Source organism: Equus przewalskii, chromosome 2 (assembly GCF_037783145.1).
Source record: "Equus przewalskii isolate Varuska chromosome 2, EquPr2, whole genome shotgun sequence".
Classification (NCBI taxonomy): Eukaryota; Metazoa; Chordata; class Mammalia; order Perissodactyla; family Equidae; genus Equus; species Equus przewalskii.
Window position 1 is genome coordinate 28,723,990 of NC_091832.1, and position 16,442 is coordinate 28,740,431.

The 16,442-nt window shown below is 43.2% G+C and overlaps 1 protein-coding gene and 1 long non-coding RNA gene across 3 annotated transcripts in view; one reads left to right on the forward strand and one right to left on the reverse strand.

Annotated features, from left to right (window-relative positions):
• The window catches only part of ARID1A (AT-rich interaction domain 1A), a 67,393-nt gene that overhangs the window by 26,840 nt on the left and 24,111 nt on the right, over window positions 1–16,442 (reverse strand). For both annotated transcript variants that reach the window (XM_070610577.1, XM_070610576.1), the window contains exons 2-4: window positions 15,543–15,755; window positions 13,823–14,275; window positions 12,672–12,788 (exon numbers count right to left, since the gene is read on the reverse strand). In XM_070610577.1, coding sequence (XP_070466678.1) covers window positions 12,672–12,788; window positions 13,823–14,275; window positions 15,543–15,755 — 783 coding nt within the window. The remainder of the gene's footprint in view (window positions 1–12,671; window positions 12,789–13,822; window positions 14,276–15,542; window positions 15,756–16,442) is intronic.
• LOC139081959 (uncharacterized) lies at window positions 1,146–15,781 on the forward strand. Its single transcript, XR_011537507.1, has 3 exons — window positions 1,146–1,274; window positions 15,316–15,404; window positions 15,486–15,781. It is a non-coding gene; the product is annotated as an uncharacterized lncRNA (long non-coding RNA).

Genomic DNA, 16,442 nt, shown 5'->3' on the forward strand with positions numbered 1-16,442 from the left:
CAACCACACAGATCTTGTTCCATCATGATCATCAGCTTGAATCCTAGAACTTGAGCAAGGAAGGCAAGAAAAGGGTAAGAAGAAAAGAATACAGAAAAGAAAGCAGAGCTCTAGGTATGAAAAGTGTAAGGGGAAGGGGTTATTGCCTTAGGCTTCCACCTCATCTGGCTGCCCCTCAGAATTACAGCAACCAGGGGCCAGCCCAGTGGCACAGCGGTTAAGCGCGCACGTTCCACTTCGGCAGCCCGGGGTTCGCCAGTTCAGATCCCGGGTGCGGACATGGCATTGCTTGGCATGCCATGCTGTGGTAGGCGTCCCACATATAATGTAGAGAGAGATGGGCACGATTGTTAGCTCAGGGCCAGTCTTCCTCAGCAAAAAAAAAAAAAAAAAAAGAGGAGAATGGGCAGATGTTAGCTCAGGGCTAATCTTCCTCAAAAAAAAAAAAAAAAAAAAAAAAGAATTATAGCAACCAGAAAGCAAGCAAGGAAGTAATGTGCACAATTGGGGAAGGCCAAGTTGGCACTGTGCTGAACACAGCTTAGACCAAGGTCTAGGGGCTACATGGCCTCCTTGGTTTGGTATTTAAAGGCCTAAATTTGTATTTGCCCATGGTCTTCCCTACCATAGCATACTGGTCTAGACAAAATCCACAGATTTGGGGCGAAGGGGTAGAAGAAACAGATCTGAGAGTGGAGGAACGGACAGAACCTTAAACCAGGAAAGACAGCCATGAATCCCAAAGCCCTTTAAAACCAAAAGACCAATTCTAAACATAGGGCAAGACATAGTCAAGTTCTAAAAGTGGAAGATGAAGGGGAAAAAACCAAAAATATTCTTGATAACAGTTCCTTTGAACACTGATCCCTTTTATTTGGAACTTGGTTTCTCTCCTATTTTCCTCAAAATGTCAGAAAATTACCTTCACTCATTTCAGTAAACAACACTCAATATTCTTCCCTTATCAAAGTTGGCCTTAAGGGACAGGTTCGCTGACTCGGCTGGAGACTTCAACCCCTAGTTCCCCACTTCAACAAGGCATGGCTTCTTAGCTTCCTTGGGAAAGGTCAAATGGGAAGCAAGCTGGTGGTTTGGAGGCGAGCTCTGCCTCATGGCAACCAGAGATTATGTCACAATACCAGCCAATTCCATGCTGACACCAGGTGGGGAAACGAAACAGGTTCAGGCCACGGAAGCAGATGGAGCAAGAGATCAGGCACTGGTCCCCAAAAGGACAGCACTACATCACATATCAGTTTCATCACAGCTTTCAGGTAGAATACCAAATATCTTAGAAACACAAGAAAAAGACAGTAGAACTAATTCTATGCTTGATGTATCTATGTTATGTTAACATAGCTCCACACCTAGGGGTCTTCCCCTCTGGACCAAGTTTGGAGGAACAGATTCTCACTCTGGTGTAGGGAGACCCTAGTGGTCTCTTTTTTTAAAATATTTTATTTTTCCTTTTTCTCCCTAAAGCCCCCCAGTACATAGTTGTGCATTTTTAGTTGTGGGTCCTTCTAGTGGTGGCACGTGGGACGCCACCTCAGCATGGCCTGATGAGCAGTGCCATGCCCGCGCCCAGGAGCCGAACCAACAAAACCCTGGGCCACTTGAAGAAGAGCGCATGAACTTAACTTCTCGGCCACGGGGCTGGCCCCCCTAGTGTTGTTTTTTTTTTTTAAGGATAGCATTTCTAGGATGATTTGTTTTATTTCTTGTTCAAAAAGCCCAAGTTCTTCCACAAGGACAGACAAGAAACAGCCTGGTAATTACAGATCTGCAAGTGGCTTTCTGATTTTTGTTGGTCTTTTTAGAGAAGGACAATGGCAGAAGCCAGGGAACGTACTTCACTGAAGAAATCTCCCAGCCAGCTTTGCAGAAGATTATAGAAGCACCAACAGGAGTGAAAGGGAAAGGGGGATGGGTGGAGAAAAGCCATGGTCACCAAGGCAACTGAGTTCATCCATATGTTGACTCAGGAATTTCAGGAAATTTTAGTTTTTGAGATTTCTTCCTTCCAGAGTAAATGCTTCCTATCTTCTTGGGGAGTAGACCTAAATCCAGAAGCTATATTATCACTACCTTTGTCCAAAAATCCTCCACAATTCCTTCTTTCCTTTTTCCAAAGACAAGAGAATGTGGAAGACAAAGTCTGTTTTCTGAATATGGCATTTTTTCTTCTCTTAAAGGAGCTTTTTTGTGATTCTTTATAGGAGTTGGTCCTCATAGTAAAAGTACTGGACTGGAAGTTAGCGAATCCAATGTTCTCATGTACTGACAGACTTTGGACAAGTCCTTTACCCTTTCTGAGCCTTAGGTTCCTCATATGTGAAGTATGAGTTAAGGAGGAGTGGTGGTGTTTGCATTAGTGTGGTGAGTATTCTGTGGCCTATCTCATGCTGTCTCCATTCTACTTTTGTTTCTTAATTTTAGAGGTTAAAAAGCTAAAAACTACATTTCCCAGAATTCCTTGCAGATGGATTTGGATACAATTCAGATTCTGCTAATTAGAAGCAGAGTCAAGATGAGATCAAAGTACGGCAGAGACCACATATACCATATTTCTGTCTCCTTCACTTGTTTCTGCAGGAGCATTTTGGTTTCATCTTCCTGTTAATTGGGTGCTGGTTCTGACAGCAGCACCTGCTGCTATTTGATTCCAGCTTACTGATCCCTGGATAGCAGATTTAGAGCAATCAATCAGATAGTGGCTCAGAAGTAGGAGTTCCCCTGGTGGGTGAAACCTAGGTCTAGGTCCCGTTCCTACAGGACAAACCTGGAGCATTCTCTGTCAGTCCTTCCAACAATTTTGTAAGCCCAATTCCCCATATTAAATCCCTCTCTATTAAACATACCTAGGCCTAGGGCGCAGTGTAGAAACCACTCTGACACAGTATTATCAGATAATCCCAAAAGAGTAGTTGTGAACAAGAGAGAAGAACAGAATTATTCACAAAGCATATTCTCTGCTAAGCCAGCCTCTTCTGGGGAAAATGGGCAAGATGGAGGAAGCTTAGAACTTTAAAACACATTTGCCCAGGACAACCTCCTTCACTTCTTCCCTTTTTACCACCTCCTTGCACTTTTTCCCTCCCACTCTAAGCTCTGGGGGATTGAACTGCTCACAAGATGGAGGGCTGAGTCAGTACATGCTTTCCTTTACATCCTTACATTCTCTGCAAGCTTTTACTCCGCTGAGGACAGCATTACCTGCCCAAGCCAAAGTGAGTATTCTCTGGGCTTCCGGGAAGCCTGGGCTAGAAAGGGTACTAAGTGTCTTCCTCAGCAGCAGGAAATATGTTTATAAGCTCCAGGTGCAAAAGAACCAGGGCACACCAGTCCTGATAGCCCTGTGTAGCTAATGAGTGAAGACAAGTTTGCCCTGCACAAGATCCTAGCTTATCTTCTTATACCAATTTCTGGTCTAAGCAATGAACCACCAGCTTCCTGTTACAGGGCTGGGGACAAACTGAAAAACAAGGTCAAATCCAAGTGGTATGCTTGGTGGGGAGGGTGTACTTCCTGCCAGTCCTCAGTAGGACTTATTGACCCCAGGAGCCACCACACTATAGGTAAGGCTCAGTTAGTTTTCAGACTGAAGTTGTTCCGAAGAAAACAAAAGGTTCCAGCAAGAGGAATCTGTGTGAGACACACAGGCAGGAAGCAGAGCTGAGCCACCAGCGACTAGAATAGAAACAGGAAATGGGCCCAGGAACAAGCATACAGTAATCTGCTGCAAGCAGCACAGGCTCCAGCAGGCACCAGGCAGTATCAGGGCCAGAGCAGCGTGACTAAGATGGAGAAGCAGATTGGCTAGCCCTGCCAGAGAACCAGCCTTCTGGAGAAGGGACGGCTACTTCACAGGGTACAGGCTGCTCTGAGCAGCCTGGGCAGATATGACAGAGGGGGTGGGGATTTCCTTTTTGAGACTTTGTGAGAGCACCTGGGCTACAATTCAAGGGGAGCAAGCACAGATACATGGTCAGATATGAAGGAAACAGGTCACCAACCTCAGAATGGCCTAGCTTCTCTGGGTACCAAAACTGCCAGTGGCATTTCTGTTATCCCTTTGAAAATAAGCCATCAAAAACCTAGGCAAAAACTGTTGGCCCTGCCTCCTTTTACCATGAAATGTGATATTGGGGAAAACAAACAGTGTAAAATTAAAATCTTTCAAACATTCCAATATTTTAAGCATTTAGAGGATTTCTGTTACTCCTCCCAATAAACTTAGATGACAAAAAGCTGGCCCCCAAGCTCAGGTAGGTAGCAAGAACCTAGGGGGCTATTCAACAAAGGTTTTCTGAGTATCTGGCTGATACAGGTGTCAGATATAGACCTGAGTGCTCAAGCAGAGGTACCAATATAGTACTACAACAATATGAAGAAACTGCCTGAAGAAAATAGGGATGAATCCCAGAGAAGGTATTTTAGCTAGGTTTTGAAGCCAAAGTAGAAGTTTGCTGGGTATTAAAAAAGAGGGGGAAGAGTAAATCTTAAGCCAAAGAACACTGACAGGAACGATCGGGAGTTATAAGGAGCATAATGTACATCTGAGTGGCTGAAGATGGGCCTGTAGAGGTATAGTGGGAGCTGTGGATGGCCCCACAATGGGGTTTGGGCTGCAAGCATGGAGAGCCAGGGCCCCCCAAAACCACTGGTGGTGGTCTCCCACTCCCATCCCCCACATTCAGATTATTTAAATTTTACTAGACACAGTCAGTAAAATTTATTGTATTCCAAAGTCCCCAGCTTGGTATTTTATTGGCAAATTTTATAACTCTCAGGGTCTAACACCTTGCTTCTAAACCATTAGACAAATGAATCACCTGGGGATCTCATGTAATTGTGTTGGATTCAATAAAGCTGGAGTGGGGACCAAGAATCTGCATTTCTAGCAAGCTCCCAGGTGATGTCTGTGCTGCTAGATAATGGACCACATTTTTTCAGTAGCAAGAATCTAACTGATTAAAATTAGCATTAATCAGGACACTGTGTTCTAAGAAAAAAGGCACAGAACAGGACTTGCTCCCGTCCAACACAAGGGGAACCAAAGAATTAAACTAGCCAACCTTCTACTGTTTGTGGTGATTCCCTAGTTGGTTACTTGGTCCAGCAGGCCTGCCCTATAGATTTGGCCATCTTCCCTCTCTCACCCCTCCCTGTCCCTCAGCTGCCTTTTTCACAACTCGTCTGTGCCTCCATCACAAGGTCATCTGGGAAAATTAAAAGTGGAATGGAAATCCACCTAGACCCTTTCTTTTAGGACAAGTCTAGTGAACGCTAAACGGCAAAGGGGTTGAGGCTTTTGGCTAAACATGAAGAGAAGATCAGATTGTCCATGCCTTTCCTCTGCTGGGTGGGATGCTAGGGGAAATATTTCACGTGAAATAGCAGAGAGAGCTGGATTCAAAGCCTGCTTCTGACCCTTAGTTTCTCCTAATATAGAACAGAAGTGGTTACTCAGTACATTTCAATTTCTGCCCTTCCAGGAGAACTGGTGTTGGCTTAGGTCCTTTCCTGGCCTCATTCCTGCCCTCCTAAGATTCAGATTCTACAGAACAACATAGTTCCCTTCCATTTCCCCTTTCCAGATCATTGTAACCCAAGCTCTCAGAGTTTGACAACATCTCGGTAGTAAATCATGAGTGCTAATAGCTACTAGGTTGTTAAGTGAAATCTAAAAGAAGGGCTGGTGACGTTAAAAGAATATCTATAGATAATTTAACAGATATTAAAAATTCCAATCCTGTTCTCCACCTCACTCCCAGCATCATTAACTTCTACTCCTACCTAACCGAAAGAAACAAATATGATCCAGATCTTCAACAGAAGCCTCTAGGACGTTTTCAGTTAAGGGTATACGGTCCCTCATAAGCTAACCCAGTGAGTGCCCTTGATTCCTTTCTCTCATGACTCCTGAAAGATGTGCCTGCTTATACCCTCCTAATATTCTGCCAGCATCTTCACCCTTCTATTTATCTGCCTTATACACATGCGAGTCTTGAGATGAAGCTGAGGAATTTGGGCTGATTTAGCTGCCTCCTCCTTCAATGTCTTTCAAGAGTGCTCTTTACCTTTACTCCTTTCCCTTGCACACTTCCTTTCCTCCAGCCCTAGGAAATCAGGTCCTCTTACCTAAAAAAGATTCCAATAACCTGCTTCACGACAAATCCAACTTTATATTTCTTAAAATATACTTATATTCCTTGAAACATAAATTGGATGTGGACTATCTTCCCCCCTCCCTTGCCTTCCAGAAATATGACACAATCCTGGTCCTCCTCCAATCTCTAGCTATCTGTTGGGCACTTCTACCCAATGATTGCAGGCATTGTCCAGGGTTCCACCTGGCTTTTCTCTCCATACTCCACAGTTTAACTATTAACTTCTACATAGACACTCTCAAACTCTATCCAGACTCAGCTCTTAACCTACATTTCAGTCTCCCATCTCCAACTAGTAAGTAAGCATTTGTTTTTAGACATCTCACTATATGGAACTTCTCCTCAAAAATGAGTTTTCCTATTAACCTTTCTATTTCTGTCAAGGAGATTTCTCTTTCTTTTTTCCCCCCAGTAAATGAATATGGTTAAATTGTCCACCCAGCAGAATCCATTTATTCTCGGTTGTATAGATTCTTTCCTGCACATATCACAATTGGGACTAGGTAGCTATGCAAATGAGACAGAGGGGTAGAACTCCACATCTCTTGCCAGAATTATTTCAATAGTTTGTTGCTTCTGGACTACCCCCTTTTCAAACCATACCATACACCCATGGATCATTTTTCTAACAGTTTTATCAAGTTATTGCCCTAATTATATATCTGTAGGCCTGTAAGATCAGATCCAAATGATTGACTTAGCCCACTAGGGTCCTAAAACCTGTGATATAGCTTTCCTTCCTGTTACTCCCTACCCTAGGAAGCCTGATCTGGACCAGTGCCCCAAATATCATCTACACTATACCCCATCCCCACCTGGCCTCTGCTCGGGCTGTACTTTTCCTTTCTAACCACTCATGTACATCCACATCTAGCTCATTCTAATCTTCTGCCATGATGTCTTTCCTCAACTATTTAGACATCCTGGATCATTGACTTCACCAAATTCTCATAGTACTCATTGTAACATTCGGGCACACCTTATTACGTCTATCTTACTAAAGAAACAGAAGATAATCCTTGAGGGTTGCAACCATGCCATATTCAGAATCACATACTTAAAAAGTTCAGGTTGCCTCAGAAGCCCTCCTTCAACCCTTGTCTAGTGCTTATTTTCCTTCTATACAACACCCACAGCAAACAGTGTGCCAGGTTTTACTCTAGGGACAGAGAACTTACTGACTTTTTCTTTCTTTTCTTTTTTTTTTAAATATCCTCATTCTCCAGATCACAAAGGAATTTATGTCAGACTAGGGCTTAAACCTATAGACAACAGGTAGCTAGAGGTTTTAAAGCAGTAATATAACTTGTCAGGTTTGATTTTTTTTAAGATGATCATTTTGATGATTATGTTGAAGACAGGCTTGGAAGGAAAAGAAATGGAACAGTCAGGAGTTGGTGGAAAGACACCAGATGAGAGATAACAGGGGTCTGAAAAAAAGGCAATGGGGAAGGACAGGAGAAACCAGATTCAAAAGTCATATCTAAGACAGACTAGGATCTGGTGACCAACTTATGGAAGGGATCCAGTGTGATGACTGCCACAGAGCGGAGAGCTCCCAGGGTGGTGCCAACGGTGCCAACAATGCCAAGGGCTGCCTTACCCAGGAATAAACTGCACTGAGGCCATAGCTGCAGACAGTCTGTCTCTCCCAAGTCTCTTTTCTTTCCACCATTTTCAACCCACAGCCTTCTGTCCAGATCATCAAGAGTCAAACTATAGTGTAGGTCACCACTATTATTCAAGTTACCACTGTGGCTTCCTAGTCTAGTAATTTTTTTCTTCCCTTTTCAAAGGACTAGACTACCTAAGCTCATTGTTATTCAAGTATGGTATTTGCAACTTCAGTACCACCTGAGAGCTTGCTAAATGCAAATTCTTGGGTCCCACCCTACACCTACAGAGTCAGAATCTCTCTGGTTAGGAGTCCATAATCTGTGTTTTAATTAACCTCCAGATGATTTTTAATGCAAGCTAAAGTTTGAGAAGCACTTATCTAGCTAGCCTCTCCATATCAGAGCTTTTAATCCTATATCCATTTTCCACCATGAATGGAAACTCTACTTCAGGTACACTTTCAAGACTAAAATGTAAATTTACAAATGTGCCTCAGTAAGAAAAATTTGGGAAGCGCTCATTATTCTAGGGACATCACATATACTTGGATGAATCACTTAAGTAGCAGCTTTTAAAGATGCAACTCCAAGTCATTCTCAAAAATAATTATAATCAAAAGTCAGATACCAATTTTCAGATGAGTCCCTTAGAGATTTTGCCCCAAAATAAAGAAAATTAAGGACGTAACGAAACACCCAGAGGTTTGCTCACCCATCCCTTACAAGCACCTTCTTAACATAAGGTGAAGTGGTAGCTATTTTATGAGATAGATGACAAACCCCAACCCCACTTCTTCCTAAGGCCAATGTCAGGAAGCACAAATAGATTAATCCATCCTTTAAAATGGAGTTTGGGCCTTCCCCTAACAGTCTGTGATACCTGTCTTGCCCTAGCAATGAAAACAACAATCTGGTAATATAGTCAAACTCTCCCCTGTTAGACATATACTTTCTGGATGAGCAATGTAATGGATACTGCTCAGGTTCATTCATTCAATGAGCTGGAGCCTACTATATGCTAAGCACTATGATGGCAATGAGCAAGACAGAGCAAGTCAGGTCTTGGTGAGCTCACATTAAGTAAATAATTCAAATTACACTTGAGATAAGCACTGATAAAAACCATGGGTGCTAACACAGTCTGTTATAGCAAAGCAACCTGACACAATTTGGACTCGTGTAACTCCATCAGGCCTGCAAATCAGAATCACCCGGGACAGCTTCTAACCATACCAAAGCCCAAGCCCCATCCCACAAACAAATCGAAACTCTGTGAACCCTGGCCACTGGTTTTACAGGTCATTTGTTCCCCAGGTAATTCTAACACGCAGCCAAGGTAAAGAACCATGGGTCTTGGGCATCATGTGTTGGAAGCACAGAGGTCAATAACACAGTGCCTGCCCTCTAAGAGCTGACCATCTATAGCTATGTGTCACTTAACAATGAGGATCCATTCTGAGAAATGCCTTGTTAGGCGATTTCAATGTACAAACCTCATAGAGTGTACTTACACAAATCTAGATGGTATAACCTACTATCCACCTAAGCTATATACTAACATTATGAGACCACCATGGACCAAAATGTCATTAGGTGGCACATGACGGTAGTGGAAGAGACTCAAGTAAGTAGAGGTATCAGGAGAATGCTCTAGGCAGTACGGAGCAAAGAAACCTCAGATACAGGATAGTGCTGCTCTGGGTACAAGGATGAGGAAGTGATCTCAGAGGGCTATATAAGGTGCTTTTACCTATGTCAGCAAGGTTTGGTTTCTAAAGATGGGTACTTTATACCTTATTATGTCTTAAATATTGTAGGGTTTTTTATTTTTGTTTTGTAAGGAAGATTGGCCCTGTGCTAACACCTGTTGTCAATCTTCCTCTTTTTGCTTAAGGAATATTGTCACTGAGCTAACATCTGTGCCAATCTTCCTCTATTTTATGTGGGATGCTGCCAAAGCGTGGCTTGACGAGCAGTGTCAGGTCTGCACCCATGATCTGAACCTGTGAACCCCAGGCTGCCAAAGCAGAGCACGTAAACTTAAACAGTACGCCACCAGGCCAGCCCCTAGGGTGTTGTTTTTTTTTTTAAGTAAAATAAAAACTGCCTTTAGTCAGCGACGGCATCATAGAAGTTATTTAAGGTGAGTTTTGAAGCTTGATTAGGAAGGAGTTTTCTGAGGAAGTGATCTTGAAGATGTAATCTGAAATATGAATAAGAGTTACGAGGAAAAGTGTATTAGGCAAAGGGAGGAGTGTGTGCAAAGGTCTGGAAGCAGAAAAAAGTATGGGGCCTTATAGAAATCAAGAGAAAGCTGAGAGTAAAAAAGGACAAAGTAGAAGTTCTCAAAGTGCCATCCCTGGTCAGGAAGCTTCGAGTTACTTGCTGGAAATGTAGATTCTCAGGCCTCACTTCAGACCTACTGAATCAGAACGAGAAGTAGAAGGGAACAGCCTAGGTAATATTAAGGATTATGAAAAATAATTGAGATGTTTTAAATAGAGGGATAACACAATCAGGATAATAGTAGCTAAATGGTTTGGCATTAATAGCTGAACAGAAACTTCTCAAAATCTAATTTTTGCAATAATCAGGATTAGAAACCATACTGTCTTTAAATCAAGGGTCACAATCATAATGCCTTTAGGACTAAGCGGGTAAGGTGAATGGGTGAAAAGGGTAATGTGGAAAACTGGAGTGGCTGCCCTCCAGTCAGCCTAGCATCTGCTCTGGAGCCAAACACAAATAGGTGCCCCATAAACATCTGTTGAGTGAAAAGAATATACTGGCAAACCTAGGGATCCCTTAACACAGCTGCTTAAGAAAAGGAGAGGGCCCCTTGTAGGGAATCCCGACTTTTCCTTTCTTCAGCTCTGACAGTTTCCCAGCCTTGGCTAGGGAAATCTGGCATCAAACCAAAATTTCAAAGAAAAACCACCTTTTGTTTCTTGGTCCAAAAAGGAGAGGGATAAAAAGCAATTCAACAAACAAGATGCCAACAACCCAGCCAGCTCACCTCCTTCACGGAGCTTCTACCACAAAGCAAATGACCCATTTGGATGAATCGATAGTAGAAGCTTGAACTTGGGAATGCTCCTTGTGATAGGCTGCCCAGGAACAACCCTCCCCTGGGCTCAAGAAGCTGCCTGCACCTTCACTTCAGTGGGTCAGATAAGAAGCTCTTGGATTCAACAGGACAAGGCTCTCAACCCTGAGAAGACATGCAACGTGTCTGTATGCTAGGCTTCTCAGGACTAAAAATACCAAATACAGCTCTGCCAAAAGGTCACTAGGACCAAGTAGAAACTTTTCAAGGGGGAGCAACTTACAGTACTGGCAGAAATCCACTGAGCTGGGTTCTTGCCACAAAAGTACCTTACTCAAATGTAGTCACAGATGATGATGGAGTGGTAACACATTTCTGATTGAATCGGGTTAGAAAGCACAAACCAGTGAAGTTTAAGATGCAGAAAAGGACTGCAACAGGCATTAATGAGAAGGGAACAAAAAGGGATTGCCTTATTCAGACACTTCCTCCCCCAATTCCTCAGGTGAGAAAGTCAACAGTCTCAGAAGGCCCATCTGATAGTGGCTATTCACCCTGGCCTGGCCTGAACAACAGGTGTTGAAGGACTCTGCAGACACTGCCCTACTGAGTATGGTTCAGACATCTTCAGGGGTAGTCGCGGGAGGCTTCATGATGAAAAGAGTTCTTGCCTCCTACCTATTCCCTTAAAGATCCAGAAACCATTTTCTCCCAAGTCAGAATAACTGAAGAGACAGGCTTCAAATCCAAGTAGAATCAAAATTTCGAGACTCTTATCTGGGCATGCGTGGCTAATTCATTTCCTAACTAAGAAGGATTTGTAATGGAGAGTTTGCTACTTCCTGTCTTACTAGATTCCAGAGCAGCCCATTTTATTCCTGTGCCTAACAGATTAACTTCCAGAACCTGAGTGATTGCCCACATGGAGTAGTGGAGCTAAGACTAGGGGTAAACGTTTCCAGAACCTGCCTGCTGTTAAATAGTTGGTGCTAACTGCCTTTCAGGTATCAAGTTCAGTCCCTTTGCCCTCTGAGATGATGATGATAATGGCTGACGTTTATGGAGTGCCTACAATGCATCAGCACTCTATATTGTCCTATTTAATGTTGATAACCACCCCAAAAAGTGAGTACTTTTAAGTTCATTCAACAGATGTGAAAACTAAGGCACAGAGAAGTTAAGTGACTTGCCTAAGCTACAGGGTTAGTGGCAGAGTCAAAACGCAGACGCAAGAACTCTGGCTCCAGAGCCCAAGTTCAATCAGTAGACTATGCAGCCTTCCTCAGGATACAGACAGTCCATTCCACAAACACTAATCAAGCATCTGGGCACCAACCACTCTACTAGACAAAAGCACCTATTCATGCAAAACAACAACCAGAAAAACTGCTTTTACTCTGCCTGTGCTCAATGTGATAATCCACGCTGAATGCACCCCAGATTCTACCTACTAGCTAAATACTAAAAATTAAGCCCTCAAAAGTAAGGTAAAAAAATTGAGACTTCTCTCAACTTTGATGGACAGCAGATAGTGTTTCCAATAGCTCCATCTTCTCTATCCCTCACCCAGGTCTATGCCTAAGAGCTCAAGATTTCAAACAAAAACAAAAACAAAAACAAAAACCTCTAAACAGAGCTCACAAACCTTTTCCCTGGGCAGGTAGCTAAAAGAGGCATTCTACAAGCTCGGCCCATAAATTCCTATTCAGAATTCTGAACCTGAATTCAAGGAATAGCTCATTTAGCGCAATACCACCAAAACATCCAATCAGAAACCAGTTTTCTTTGCTTCTTTTCTGTCCCCATCACCTTTTAGAGGGTAGCAGGAATACTCACAGGCAAGCTTGAGGGTCTTGACTGAAGACTCAGGTTCATATCTTCTTGCCCTCCCTTACTGGAGGTCATTGAGGCGGCTGAGGATGCCTGAGACCCAAATGAATCTTGAGATAACTCCTAAAAACAAGAAAAACAAAAGCTGTGAAGGCCTAGTATTAATAAGCCAGGCAAGCTTGCTTCATGGTGAAAGGGCCATGGGACTCTCTCACACAGAGGAAGTTATGTGTCCAAGTGTGCACAATATTATCTGAAAGCAGAAAAATACAAGCTGTGGCTCTAAGACAAGAATGTCAACAGTGGATATAAGACTCTTCCCAATGGCACTGTTGACCATTTACTGCCACCCACAGAGAGCTATTCCTTGGGGTTAAATTCTAAAATCTGGCTAACTACAAGGTGTACCTACCAAGGAATGAGACCAATTATTTAAAAAACAAGAAAAACTCATGCTAGAACTTTCACATTAGAATGAATACTGCTTCCTTCAAAGACATTGTCTTGGGATGAGATATTTATTCCAACAATGCTACCAATGCACAAAATCTTTAGTGGACCTATCATCACTCAGTCATTTCTTCTCTTTTGGTTCTTTTAAGAACAAAGCCCAAATTGTTATTTTTCGGCTTCATCATCCACCTTGTTCATAGACATGGATACAAATGAATTTTAGCTATTTTCCCCTCAAAAATAAAAAGACTTGCCACCACTGAGAACAGTCTAGAGAATGTGATGTCAGCGCTGATGGCAATTTCAAATGAAGGAGTCCAAAATATTTTGGCAGTTGGAACGAATATACAGTATAGCCTCCCAAAGTGACTGTTTTTAAGGAGACCAAACTCACTTGGATGCTTAAGTTCTGAATGCTAATTAAAAAAAAAAAATCAGTCCCATTACGTTTAATGTCTTATCTGTCCATGCAACTTTCCATTGCCCTATTTCTTCATCAGTAAGTAGAGCTACAGGTTTTTATGCAGTTAAGAAGGTTATGCCTGTATTAGTTCAATCAATCCAGTTAGCATGTTTATCCAGAGTTTAACTGGTTTTTAAGTGCACGTTAGAGAACCAATTTGTATGGCAAAGTTCTCATGACACCAACCCGTAAGCTGCCTTTAGTCACATACAGGGAAGGGCAGGAGGCAAGGGCATCTTACCTGCGGTGGAGGGAAGCGCTGCTGGGAATAGGCAGTTTGCTGTGACTGCTGAGATTGGGGCTGAGGGTACGCAGCCTGCTGGGAGAGCGTCGAGGATGCTGGCTGCTGAGGTTGCTGCTGCTGGTAGGGAGACTGTGCCTGCGGCTGTGAGTAGGGGGGCTGACTCTGGGGGTGCTGCTGGGTCGTGGACTGCTGGGAGGGGTATGGAGTCGGGGACTGCTGATGTGGAGGCTGGGATGGCTGCTGGGAATATGGAGGCTGAGAGGACTGGAGCTGTGGTGGCTGAGACTGTGGCTGCTGCTGATATGAAGGTTGGGCATGAGGGGTCTGGGATGGTGGTTGCTGGGAGTAGGGTGGCTGCTGCTGCTGGGGATGAGGACTTTGCTGGTTGTAATATGGAGTCTGGCCCTGCTGACCATACCCACTGGGGCCTTGTTGTCCATAAGGAGGAATCTGTAGGAAAGGAAAGAACACTTTTAGCTGACTTTTCCAGATGAAGAAAGGTGAGGTATTCTGTCAGAAGCTATGCCCTGAGGATGAGTATAGAAAGCAGGCAAGCCAAGCCTCGCTCCGAGAAGGCCCAGGGTTTTCTACCATCCCTGTCTAAACTGAGCCAGGAAGGATGGCCAAGTTGGGTTACTAGTTGGTTTGTTTACAAGTGGACTGAATTCATCCACAGAAAATTTACACTATTTAACATTTGGGCAACTTAGAAGAGTTCAAGAGAGGCTGTTTTCACCAATGAGCCTACTCTTTTTATCACAGCCTAGACTGTTTTTACAAGCGCTAAGAATCTGTATCCTAGCCACAATGAATAGTCAACAGCAGCCTGGCTCAACCGACTGAAAACCCAGGGTTTAGTAATCCAGACAGCATGCAAATCACTAAGCTACTCTAGCTCTCGTTTTCATTTAGTCTTCATTCAAAAAACATTTGAGAGCCTAGTTGCTTGCTTGTACTAGGTACTATTCTAGGTACTGGGGATACATTTGATAGGTAGGCAAAAAATAAAATAACAGTAATATCCACCCCATCTCTCCCCCATTTTCTTCTTGAAAAAAAAAAATGACAGTATTCCATTTTCTACATTAAGGGCATACTCTGCTTCAAAGTCTTAGAAGTAAAGTTAAGTTTTATATTCTGTCCTTTACCATTTTCAGTATGAATATCACTCAAATACAAATGGTAGAAAATGCTGTCATAACAAAAATGACAATAAAAAGATAATGGTGCAGATGGCCAGACAAAAGGAAATGAGGGAAATTTTAACATTTGTAACAGCACTGTTAGTATCTTTACCATTCAATCTTCCCCTTTTCTTCTACTCCAAGTCCTTCCTAAGCATTTGTTTTGAACCAGACAGCTATATGCTGAGGGCCTTAAGAAACGTGAAGGGCCTCTTCCATCCCCAGGGCACATGGTGTGAGTAGTTTTCCTTGGTAGCAGGGGATAGGTGCTCAGCCACTGCCTTTCTTTCTTCCCACTTCCTTCAGAGATCACCGCTCAGTGGATACAAGTAGGCCAGCCAGGTCAAAGAAGAAGACAGATATGTACATGGGATGGTACCCAAAACCTTGGCCTTGTAAGTAGCAAACTCTAACTGAGCCATTGGCCTACGCTCCTTTCAAGAGGTTTGGAAGCCAACGACACTTTGATTCTATAGCTCAAGACCAGATCCTGGACAGCAACAAGGGTTAAGGTAATTGGAGTCACCATCTACCTGCTGTGCATAAGAGAGGCCGCCCATGGTACTCTGCGCCCGGCCCTGCATGGTCATCGGGTACCGTTGCGGGGTCTGGGACCCGTATGGCTGCCCTGGGTACCCATGTCCTTGCTGTGGTCCTGACGGAGGTCCCTGTTGTTGCGAATATGGGTTAGTCCCGCCATATGGCTGAGGTCTCATCTTGCCCATCTGATCCATTGGACTGGATGGCTACAAAATAAAGAGCATTTCATTAACCTGCAGCTTTGATGGCCTCTGGCCAATATGAACACAAACCCAAGTATACAGGTCTGTATGCCACTTAGGAAAACAGCTACTATGAAAAAGTAATGGTAAAGACCCAGTAACCCTTGGGCAGGTCATTTAACCTTCCTAAGAACCTTGATTTTGGCCTATGTAAAATGAAAACACCACCAGTTTGTAAAAGCATCTCGTAAGCTATATACTACTTTCTAAGTATGGTACTACTGGAGATCCAAAAGACAGGCCAGGTGTGGAGCAATGAATATATGTACTCCATGGTGTAGAAAACCAGAAAAAGCCTTTTCAGTTTGGGAGAGGATGGTGCTGCTGTACTCTGCCATGATCTTCAATAACACCAAAACTTGGTTTCAATGCTTCATATACTTGGTTGGGAATTCAAATACACAAGCATCTAGATGTTTCTATTCTTTAAATAGTGGAATCTTTTTTACTTGCACATCTGTAGCCCATTTGCACTATGGCACAAGTACTTAAAATTTATGCTTTCTTCCAAATGGGTAACATGGCTAAGTTACAGTTGTTGAGGGAACCGTGACTCTGAATTTAGAGCCTTGTGCATCTCAACTAAAAAGTTCATATCCTTTAACATTCAAGAGTTTGAGGGTGTAAGGAGGATAGAACTTTTGTCTCTTT